Source organism: Grammomys surdaster, unplaced genomic scaffold, assembly GCF_004785775.1.
Source record: "Grammomys surdaster isolate TR1022 unplaced genomic scaffold, NIH_TR_1.0 146, whole genome shotgun sequence".
Taxonomy (NCBI): Eukaryota; Metazoa; Chordata; class Mammalia; order Rodentia; family Muridae; genus Grammomys; species Grammomys surdaster.
Window position 1 is genome coordinate 1,983,678 of NW_021604604.1, and position 12,062 is coordinate 1,995,739.

Genomic DNA, 12,062 nt, shown 5'->3' on the forward strand with positions numbered 1-12,062 from the left:
GTTAGGTAGGGATAATGGACAGGCTAACTAAATGCCGGACTGTAGCTTCAGAACCATCCCACTGAGAGAACTCTCCTCTGATTGATGGGAAAGCTTGGAGATAGTTGAGAACCATCTCCATCCCTCATGTAAATTTGGGAGATCTATATTTAGAGATGCATGGAAGTCTTGTACGTTTTAAATTGTGGTTTCTTGAACAAAGTGAGACTGCATTTCACCCTAGCAGTTAACCCTCTTCTCTTCTTCCTGCGGCTGCCAGACAAGTATGCTGACTTCATCGAGGCCAATCGGAAGGAGGACCCTCTAGATCGGCTGAGGACGTTAAAGAGACTAGTAGGTAGTACTTTTACTTGGGGAGGTGCATCTCAAATGCAGCATTTAAATCCATCCTGAAAATAATATGTTCCAGATTCATGATCTGCCCGAGCATCATTTCGAGACACTGAAGTTTCTCTCGGCCCATCTGAAGACAGTGGCAGAAAACTCGGAAAAAAATAAGGTACGGCCGGTACATCGCTGAAGTGAACTCTCTGGCATCAGTATGAGACTTGTCCTTCTCTGGGCTAAAGGGTTTGTTTTTTTTGTTTTTTTTGTTTTTTCCCACTGAAGCCTAAGGGTACCTCAGACTGGGCTAGCTAGGTCTTTCTGAAGATCACCCCACAGCAAGGCTCCACAGGCAGCAGCTGTCCTCTTGTGAAGGGAATTTCATTTAGAAATGTTTCATTTTACATTCATCCAGCAAGAAAAATAGAAGTCAGAATTTTATTTTTGTTTTCAGCTTTATGTCACTAGTTTGAGTCGGTGGCATATGTGTGTGATAAACCAGCCAAAGGGTACCAGATGATATATGCTGAAACGCCTTTAGTTGCCTATTAGGTATGATACCTTTTTCTATGATACCCCTTATCATACACCACAAAATTAGCTGTTCTAAGGAGTGTCAAATATTCAGCTCATATTCAGGTTTTCTTAACTTTTTTAAAAGGGTTTTTACAGTACAGTTATTTCTTTAAATATCTAGATAAGATTCACACATTGTATTTCACTGGCCCATTTTAATCTTAACGTCCCATCCTTTTGCTTAGTCAGTGAATGATTGTTACCTGAATCCATTCTATCAAGAGGTTAAATGATTCTCCTTCTAACTCAGGTCATTCATTAAAGTTCTCTCATGACCATACTGGGGTTTGGAGGGAAAACATTAACGAGAAAGCTAAGGAGTATGTCTAACAGTCCTCTTCGTAAGATTGCTTCCTGCCTGCGGGAGGTGGAGGTCAGTGGTCCAGCAGTTGCATCATCGTCAGCCTGTTTGAGAAGATGGAGAAGACCACACATTGCCTCAGCACCTTCCAGGTGCTCATTGTCTTCAGTTGAGAGAGCACTGAAAGGTTAAGAGGAGGGAAACACTAAACTCAAAAGATGTCAGTCTACTGAGCTGTCTCTGAAAGTTTGTACAGAAAATCAATGCCTTCCCAATATAATAACTTCTAGCTGCAGTAAGTATTTCCTAGTTGGTATCCTTGAAGGATGGCGTGTCATTCTTCAGTTTTGCTGGACAATAGTCTTTGTTTGTTTGTTTTAAGACAGGCTCTCTGTTTAGCTGCCCTGGAACTTGCTCTGTAGACCAGGCTGGCCTCAAACTCAGAGAACTCGTCTACCTCCTGAGTGCTGGAGTTAAAGCATGAAACACAACACCTGGCTCAGTTTTTTCTTTTAGAAATCTGTCCTAAATTTTACTTATTTAGAAATTTTTTTTGAGAAAGGCGTTCAGGAGCTGGTCTTGAACTCAGCTTTATGGAACCTGTGTGTCCTTAAAAGGTGTCATCTTCTTGCCGCCTCCTGGCAAATGCTAGAGCCACAGGCGCAGGGACTTTTGCTAAGTTAATACCTACCCAGCCTTGAGAACAAGATGATATTTTATTTCCTTGACTCTTCTTTTTTCCCCATTAACTTACTCATTCGCTTTAGATCCTGATTGCAGCTCCCTTCTTAGTCCCTGCTTCACACAGCCGCTTCCCCCACCCCTCCCCTTCACCTCTGAGAAGGGGGAGGTCCCCTGGGTACCAGCCCACCCTGGCACCTCAAGTCACTGCAGCACAAGGCACATCTCTCCCACTGAGGCAGACAAGGCAGGCCAGTTAGGGGAACAGGATCCACAGGCAGGCAACAGAGTCTGAATAAGCCCCCACTCCAGTTGTTAGGGGACCCTCGTGAAAACCATGCTGCACGTCTGCTATACATGTGTGGGGGCTGGGGGAGGGGTGGAGGGATAGGTCCAGCTCTTGTATACTCTTTGGTTGGTCTTTGACTTTTTTAACCTAATTTTTTGGAACTTATATGTACAATTCAAACAATTACCAGAAACAAACTAGGCTAAGTGTCATCTTTTATATGTAACAGCTAGCAAAAATTTACTCACACAAGACAAACATGTCTGTACATAAATATTATTATATATCATCATTCTAAAGACTTAAATAAAGCTATAAGCAAGAGTCTGCTGAATACCTGACGGAGTATTTGATGTGGCTGACTTTGGCCACTCTTACCAGCACATAAGATGATAGCATATTTCAGAACAGGACACAAATGCTGGTGCCCAAATCCTTCCCAAAGGTCACGTCTTATTTTAATAAGTCATTAACCTAGGAAAATCCTACTTTTAGTGAGAGTTTATTTTTCTGCATTGACTATAGTATGACATTACATATAACACAGTTAAAAGACAAGTGACAACTGTCTCAGTAGAGGAGAAAGGCTGAGGCTTTTGTCTGGTGACTAATGCACAGGCCAGTGCCTCACAGATAATCGATAACTGTGGGCCCCGAAGGATGGAGTGTTTGGTTGGTTGGTTGGTTTTTGGTTTTTTTTGGCTTTTTTTTTTTTTTGAGTTTTGTGGTGATTTTTCTTTTTAAATATCTTGACAGCTTTTTCAGATTGGTTAAAATTTGGCTTCCTAAGATTGGTTGAGGTTATTTAACACTTTAATCAAAACTTAAGCTCAAAGTACCATTAAAAAAAAAAAACCCACCAGAATCCATGCCATAATTGGACAAGAAATTCAGAATAGTGCCAATGAATGTATGAACCAGTCAGAAGAATGTCATGCTAGGAACGAAGCAAGGCTAAGCCCAGAACTTCAGGAGATTTGCATAGGGTAATGTGAATCCAAAGGTTATCTTCAGACTTGTTTTCCTCAGTTAATGATTTTGGTGTATGACACGGAGAAGACTCTGGAACCTGCATGTATCTCTAAGTCCTCTGTCCCTCCCTTCCAGTTGATGGATTAGGTTCAAAACTAATCAAAGACTTCTTGGAAAAACACAAAGGGCAATTAGGCATCGAATATTATCACTCAAAGATTTGCTCACAAGAATACAATCTAGGAAAAATGTGCTTCTCTTCATCCAGTTGTATTTTTTTAATCAAAAAGAACTTTCCATAAATAAATTTCAGCAACAAAATACTAATGCTGCCATGGAGATTTAGTCTAATTGTCCACGTTCATCCTTCCTTTCAGATGGAACCCAGAAACCTAGCGATTGTTTTTGGTCCAACTCTAGTGAGAACGTCAGAAGACAACATGACCCACATGGTCACACACATGCCTGACCAGTACAAGATCGTAGAAACTCTCATCCAGCATGTAAGTTCACACTGCGTCTCTTCCTGCAAGTTCACTTTCGTCAGCTGACAACTGGTAGGACAAAGTCACCTCTACTGCTTTTTCCCATAAGACATTTCCCTTATTTCTGTGCTATTCCTAAGATAGAACTACACTTCAGGAGTTATTTAATTATTCTCACCTTTTTTATTTTGAATTTTAGCATGACTGGTTTTTCACAGAAGAGGGTGCTGAAGAGCCTCTTGTAAGTATTGTCTGCGCGTTCTCAGCTCCTTTCATGTGGGACACAGGCTCCTTCTTGATGCCACGGCCATCTTGGTCTTCTGCTTTGTGTGCTATTATCAGCTTTGTACCCCGGAAGCAGGCGACCAGCTCCTCAGTTGCTGACCTGATGAGAATATAGCTATGGTGCCTACTTGACCATTAGTGACATCTAACCAATGTGAAATTAAACTTGTGCTCCGTATAATAATGTATCTTTTACTAAATGTTGTTTGAATTTTAAAGAAAGTTGCCTCTGAAGAGATGATGAAGAGCTCTTTGTTTGTTAACCATAGACAGCAGTGCAGGAGGAGAACACAGTAGACTCCCAGCCAGTTCCAAACATAGATCATTTACTCACCAACATTGGAAGGACAGGCGCACTCCCTGGAGATGTATCAGGTAACTCTTGCCTGGGCGGTACTGACCTCTAGAGTACTTGACCTTCCTATAAAGTGAAACAGCGAGCAGCCATAAGTAATACTCCATATGGGTTGTTTTCTCCTCCTTCTTCCTTTTCCTTTCTACTAAGAACTGCGATCTGCCTTTTCTGATTGAGCTCACCTGCCTTCCAGCGACTGTCCCACATTGACAGTGCATGAGTTGGGCTGTGTGTCAGAATGGGAAACTGAGAGCGATGAGCATGCGAACCACCGTTTTGTTTTTTTTTTTTTAATTCACAGTTTCCATGTAATAGTCATCACAAGGTAAAACAGATCTATGCTACTGAATATGTGGTTGCTGTGACGGCAGAAAGTACGGTTAGACTGAATGCTTAGTTCTGTTGGACCAGGTCTATGAGGGGGCAAGCCACGGATGCTGAGCTGCCCCTCTCAGTCCTGTCATGTCACTAGAGACGTCGAAGTCAAAGTCATTCTACCTTGATTTTCTTCTCTCTCCTACTGCCACCCTAACGATTGGTGAAGTATTAGCATTTGATAGGCTCTGGATGAGAACGTCTCCTGCCAAACTGTTGCACTAATCTGGCATGCTATTTCATACCATGTTCTCCCTTTGTCTCTAGTTCTTGTTTTAGCTCTAAAGGGTTTTTTCAGCACTTACTGACACAGGCAAATCTATACTGATGTTGCACAGGAGAAGTGGGAGGAGTCTATCACACGGTAATGTCACTAGTGGATTCTGTGATGTCCCTGATGGACAGCTGGAGCTGTAGGAAGAAGGAGGACTGCTGTCCACACTGTAGCTGCCTTGTCTGCAGAAACCCCCGGTTCTTGTAAATGCCAGCCTCGCTGATCTGTGGTGTAAACGTCTCTCTTAAGAATATTGTAAACAGATCACTACTACTCTCTTAAAGTTTTTCTGCTGTCTCTTGTTATTTCTGAAGCAGACCCTGAGGAGAAATAGCATGGTATGGTCAACCGGTTCTTAAAGTCATAAAGCATTTAGCCATGTGTTAAAAGGGGCGTGGCACGGGCCCAGCTCATTAATTTTGAAAATCATTCTCCTAAAAGTTCAAAGATAAAATTCTAAAATTGATATTTATTCTTCATAGCGCTGGCCCCTTCCTACCCTCTTTATACTTGTATAATATGAGTTTTTGCCAGACAGCAAAATTATGGTCTCCATTTCTCCATTTCCATAATAGCATTTGTTAATAGATACTTACAAACCTGGTAGCAATTTAACCAAACTAACCAAAAGGATCCCTGACTGCACAGATGTGAAGCTGGGGTCAAGTACAAAACTGGAATCATCTAAAGAAACCAAAAATGACCTGGAGGCAAGGTCATCCTAATGCCTTTTGTCGCATCCATTTGCATCTGGGATATGCTCATACAAATTCCAATCTGACAGTCTGACAAAAATCAACACGGACACCAGTTGAGTGTTTCAATTTGTAGCTAGGGCAGCCAACAGTCTGGAAAGTTCTACATTGTGTATCAGTTTCAGATACAAGATGTGGGACATAATTTTTAAAGGTCTTCAAGCTTCTTTATTGCTAGATTTCCTATGTAGAAAGTAAACACTAGTGTTTCTGTTTTGTTTAGCACAGGGCTCCTTTGCCATTCCTATCATTGAGCTGGTTCTGCCTACAATTCACAGCATCCTTTCATGGCGGTGGCTTTCTGTGGTGCAGCTTGCATCTTTGTGAGCTCTGACTATCCACTGTGTTCTTGTTTTGAGTTTTGCTTTCACATTTTGTTCTGTGCCTGTCCTCTTCATAAGTTTTGCATTGTTTGTTGAAAGCATCGAAGCTTGGCTCCAGCTAACCACATTTATTTACTTCCCACAGATTCAGCTACTAGTGACTCCACAAAATCTAAGGTAAGTTGTTCCGAACAGCTAGAAAACACATCATGGTAGCTTTGGGTCGGGGCTGACTTTCATTGTTAACATAAAAGTGTACTCCACACTGGAGCCAGAGGAAAAAAGAAGGTAATTTGGAATTGAAGAAAGATGGAAAGTAAAAGATTGTAAGTTGGAAAAGTACAATTATGGGAACAGTTTAGCATGATGCAGACAACAGTGGTTTATTACATTGTCAAAATGAGTAACATAAAAGCCGGGAGAATGGGATAGAGAATCTCCACATAAGCTGGGATGATGGCATGGACTTGAGACAGGAGGATAACCAGTTCTAGGCCAGGCGTTGCTATATAGTGAGACGGTCTCAGAACACAGATACAAGACAGGTGGGTAGGCTCGTCCACCAAGTCGCTTCTCACTAACTCTTAAGAGTGTGCTTCTGTTGCTGTGACAAGTGCTGTGACCAAGAGCAACTGAGAGAGTAAAGAGTTCATCTCCTCTATACCTTCAGGTCACAGTCTGTCACTGCAGGATGTCAGGACACGAACAGGAAGCAGAAACCACAAAAGAACAGTGCTTGCTGGCTCACTCAGGTGCTCATGCTCAGCTGGCTTCCTTTATAGTGAGGACCACCCACCTAGACACGTGTTGCCTACAGTGGCCATCACGGCTCAGTTAGAATCTGACGGTCCCCACACACTTGCCCATATTACAGGCTGTGCTGAGTAACTCCTCAACTGAAACTACTTCAGGCAACTCCCCACTGTCAAGTTCACATCTAAAACTGAGTAGCGCATCCACTGAGGCTTTTTGCTCACTTAAACATATAATTTTGTGAGCCTTTTACCTTAAACTCATTAGCTGGTAAATCTTGTACACATACACAGTTACCTAGTTAATTATAGTTCTAATGATACTATGGTAAATAGTGTAGTTTCTGTCTCCTATGAACAGGGACATTCTCCTACATAACCACAGTCTTAGCATCATAGGATGCTAAAATGAGCATGATACATTATTATATAAAGTAGTTTTATACATATTTTTCCAATTACCTGAATATTCTTTTAACCCCACTCCTCCAGCCCCAGGATAGGAATAATCAGGAATCATTGCTTACATTCAATTGTCACATCTCCTTAGTCTTTGTAGATCTCAAACACTTTTCTTTTATTGTTTGAAATGGTCTCAGTGTGTAGCCCTGGCTAGCCTGGAGCACATAATCTTCTGGTCTCAACTTTCCAACTACATCGCTGTACTTAACTACAGACGATAGCTTTGAAATCAGAAAGACATGCTTTTGAAATTCCTACTCCCTTCACTAGACATCCACCCCTTCCCTTGTCTGCTCACCTTACATTGTTCTGTACTCTGTCAGTGCAGCAGTGAACACTCAGCTGGCTAACAGTTTTCAAATTGTAGAAAAGCATAGTCAGTTTCCCCAACATACAGAATTAGAGAATTTAAAAGATGATATAATCTAGGTGCTTCTTTTCTGAACACCACATTGAGATGCAAAAGGAGAAACCATCCCTACTGTATGCCCTACAGAACATGCTGGAGACAGGAGACCAGTTCCCCTAACTGAGCCCAGCTTCAGCCATGGCCCCTTAGTGCTAAGGAGACCATTAAAGAAGGCCTTCAGTTTAGCTTAAGACGGTTTTTGCAGTAGAAAACTCTATTCTTAAATCCATTACTCCACAAATCTTTTGCTTGACTCTGTACTCAAGATTGTGTTCTAGAACAAGGACTCACTCACCTGTCTGCCAGCCACATGCTCAGCAGACAGACCTTCTGAACAAACTCATTAAATAGTTGTCATCACAGACTTGTAATAAGCAACAGTGACTCTTAGAGTACTGGAGTGTTTCATGGCAAGGATTTACAACCTTTTGAGTAGTCTGTGTCATTTTAATTTTCTACTTTTGCTGTTACATGAGATGATTGAAGTCTTTACTAACCTGATTTACCCAAGGCAAATCCCTGAAGATCCACTCTTGGTGAGGTAATGGGAGCCAGAGACCCCTTAGCTGAATGAGTGCATCAGGTACAGCGTCTGTACCAACTCTTGTCCACAACTAGAAAATTGAATTCAGCCATACAATTCTAATCATGTCTGAATATTAAACTATGTCAGAATGGTGTGTATCTAATTTTCTCTTTTGGGTGTTTGAGGCAGGATCTCACTGTGTAGTTGGGGCAGCCTCCCAGGTACTGTGATTACAGATGTGTACCATCACACCTGGCAGAATACTGCTTAACTCTTGTACTTGTAGAACAGATTAAGGAAGTGGGAATATTTGAGCATTGTGGATGTGGAGGAAACCAATATGGAAATTAATAAGAATTGGGAAACCTAAGTACCCTTAAGCATGAGAGAGATGCATCTATCATGATATGGCAAAAAAAAAAAAAATGGGACTGGTAATTAAGTAAGTTGACCTTGATATAAGTTAAAAGGCGAGTATTAAATGTACTATGCTGTGGTTGCATCTAGCACATCTTCAGTTCTTTAAGGACTGTCTGGGGACAAGCTAGCCCTGGACAGTGTTCATAGCCTCATCTTTCTGCTTGATTCCTAGGGCTCCTGGGGATCGGGGAAGGATCAGTATAGCAGGGAACTGCTTGTATCCTCCATCTTCGCAGCCGCTAGTCGCAAGAGGAAAAAGCCGAAGGAGAAAGCCCAGCCCAGCAGCTCCGAGGACGAGCTGGACAGTGTGTTTTTTAAGAAGGAGAATTTGGAACAGAGTCACAATGAGATTAAAGAAGAGTCCAAAAGAGAAAGTGAGACATCAGGTAGAAAGCAGAGGGTTGTCGTTGCCAAAGAAAGTAACACTAAGAAAGACACGGGTACAACGAAGGAGGAGAAGAAGATGCCATCGGAAGAACCATCCCCACCACACAGCTCCAAACGCAACAGGTCACCAACTCTCAGCTGTCGCCTGGCCATGCTGAAGGAGAGCCCCAGATCACTTCTGACACAGAAGCCCCACTGCGAAGAGACAGGGTCTGACTCGGGCACTCTGCTTAGCACGTCTTCCCAGGCTTCTCTAGCGAGGTCCTCTACTAAAAAATCCACCAGTCCGGAAACCAAGCACAGTGAGTTTTTGTCCAATGCTGGTACCATCACCTCGGATTATTCTACCACATCATCTACTACCTACTTGACCAGCCTGGACTCCAGTCGCCTGAGCCCTGAGGTGCAGTCAGTGGCAGAGAGCAGAGGGGACGAGGCAGATGATGAGAGGAGCGAGCTGGTGAGTGAAGGGCGTCCAGTGGAGACGGACAGTGAGAGCGACTTCCCCGTGTTCCCCACCGCCCTGACTTCAGACCGGCTCTTCCGAGGAAAGCTGCAGGAGGTTGCCAGGGTGAGCCGCAGGAACTCTGAAGGCAGTGAAGCCAGCTGCACTGAGGGAAGCCTCACACCAAGTTTAGACAGCCGCAGGCAACAGTTCAGCTCCCACAGGCTGATCGAATGCGACACACTGTCCAGGAAGAAGTCTGCTCGCTTCAAGTCAGACAGTGGGAGCCCCGGAGACACCAGGACTGAGAAAGAAACGCCTGCCCTGGCTAAGATGTTTGACGTCATGAAGAAAGGCAAGTCGACAGGGAGCCTCCTGACACCCAGCAGAAGTGAATCCGAAAAACAGGAGGCCACTTGGAAAACAAAAATAGCAGATCGCTTAAAACTGAGACCCAGGGCACCTGCAGACGACATGTTTGGAGTTGGGAATCAAAAACATACTGCTGAGACAGCAAAAAGGAAAAACATCAAACGTAGACACACGCTCGGAGGCCACAGAGATGCTACTGAAATCAGCGTCCTGAGTTTCTGGAAAGCGCATGAGCAGAGTGTGGACAAAGAGTCCGAACTTTCAGCTGTGAATCGGTTAAAACCCAAATGCTCAGCCCAGGACCTCTCCATCTCAGACTGGCTCGCCAGGGAGCGCATCCGCACCAGCACCTCCGACCTTAGCCGAGGCGAAGGCTGCGAACCCCAGACTGAGAGCCCTAGCGTGCTGGGAACAACCACCAGTGCCCACAAACCGCTGTCTCAGCAGCCGGAAGCTGGGGGTGCTGCCAGCACCTCGGCTTCAACCAATCAGCCCCCTCTCTCCATACCACCACAGTCACCTGACCAAATGAATGGAGAAAACTTCCAGACCGTGAGCCAAAATGCTAGTTCTGCAGCCAACACCCACCCTCCCAAACTATCTGAAAGTCCCGACACTAAAGCAGAGCCTCCTCCCTGCCTTTAAGCTGGGTCTATCCACTCTAGCAAGGAAAAACTACTGTTACACAGTTCAGTAACTTTGTAAATATTTTTCGTGTACCAGAATTGTTATTACGCAGCCTTGGTTTGGGCTGGATTCACCATTTTGCACTGTGAAATAGCTTTACAGTGCATTACTACAGCCAGAAGAACACACGTATATATTTAAAAGTATATCAGATAGTTGTATACAAATAAGCAAGGTGTTTGTTGCAACTCACTACATAGTATATTCCCCAAATTACTGAAGAAAGTTGCTGCCTCCTGCAGCCAAATTGTTCTTTTGGTTCCTCACTAACAAAAGTGCCTCATGATAAAAGTACATTTGATTTTTAGGGTGCCATATTGTTGAAATTAGATAACGTACATTGAATAAATGAATGCATTTGATCAGTAACAGGTTTCCTCACACTTACCAGTTAACACAGGTGGATACGGAACTTCCATTCTTCAGTCATTCCAGGCGGATCTGAGTTTTATATTCAAACTTTTAATACAGTTTTTGAGTTTTGTGTGACTTGAATTTTTAATCTTTCTGTAAAATACGTAATAACTTAAATGAACATATTCTATGTGTATCTTTTCTTCAGATACCAGATTTGATATAAATGTTGTAACATAGGTGTGTAGATAGTGGATCCTGGATGGAACTGGCTTCTTACTGAGAAGAATATAATTCTGCATGAGGACTTTATCCAAACCTGTGTCATGCCTGTGCGCATACCCAATTAAACACTGGAAATAAAATTGTTTTGGTGAATTTTGCACTGTTGGGAGCTTACTCTGTTTTACAATGCTGTCTATTTATAAATTATCTATTCTTATCTTTAGATTACCTCTGTTCTCGAAGTCCTTCCACCTTTCCCTTTCCTTGAGTGGCTTCGAATGATCTCTTGGGAGTGCTTGCAAAACTCCAGTGCATAGGAAGTACTTAGTAACTCCAGCTATAGCACTGTGTTGCTTTCTTAGTAACTAGCTACAGCACTGTGTTGCTTACTTAGTAACTGGCTACAGCACTGTGTTGCTCACCTTTTCTTGAGGCACATTGAGTAAGTGAAGGCTCTTGGGGGCCACTGAATAAAGGCTCATGGAGGACACTAAGCAAGGGCTGCTGTGGGATGCTAAGCAAAGACTCTTAAGAGTTCTTCCGGGACTATACTTCCTAGCTATATAACATGTTAGACTGTAACTAATGAATTAGCTCCTCATGTAGACAGTGACAACAGTTCTTCCCACTGTGGCATGTTATAAATAATAATACATAAAATCTATATGTGTTAGGATTTGATGACCTTAGGCATCCCTGGGGCCAGAGATTCACAATACTGCCATACCTGAAACACTTGTTTATGAAAAAAAGTTTTAAAATTCTGTATCACAAAACAAAATTCCTATTATCTATATAGCTATATGTATCCATGCATGCACGCACCATTGTCATGAGCTACATTCCCTCAGTACAAAAAAGAAAAGAAATTTATAGCGTAGTACATACTCACTATACAAATGCTCTGACAGAACTACATGACAGAAATGAAATGCAGTCATCAGACACTGTTTGGATAGGTGCAGCCACAGACGATGCAGTGGAGGCCATGCCGTAAGTAGCTGTGCTATCAGTAATGTGATTTTCTT

At 42.8% G+C, this 12,062-nt stretch overlaps 1 protein-coding gene across 4 annotated transcripts in view; it reads left to right on the top strand.

Annotated features, from left to right (window-relative positions):
• Arhgap21 (Rho GTPase activating protein 21) overlaps positions 1-11,192 on the top strand; it is a 125,743-nt gene extending 114,551 nt beyond the window's left edge. For all 4 annotated transcript variants that reach the window (XM_028764821.1, XM_028764822.1, XM_028764820.1 and 1 more), the window contains exons 19-25: positions 260-333; positions 410-499; positions 3,521-3,646; positions 3,828-3,869; positions 4,183-4,288; positions 6,141-6,172; positions 8,737-11,192. In XM_028764821.1, coding sequence (XP_028620654.1) covers positions 260-333; positions 410-499; positions 3,521-3,646; positions 3,828-3,869; positions 4,183-4,288; positions 6,141-6,172; positions 8,737-10,413 — 2,147 coding nt within the window. In that variant the 3' untranslated portion in view covers positions 10,414-11,192. The remainder of the gene's footprint in view (positions 1-259; positions 334-409; positions 500-3,520; positions 3,647-3,827; positions 3,870-4,182; positions 4,289-6,140; positions 6,173-8,736) is intronic.
• The last annotated feature ends 870 nt before the right edge of the window (positions 11,193-12,062 follow it).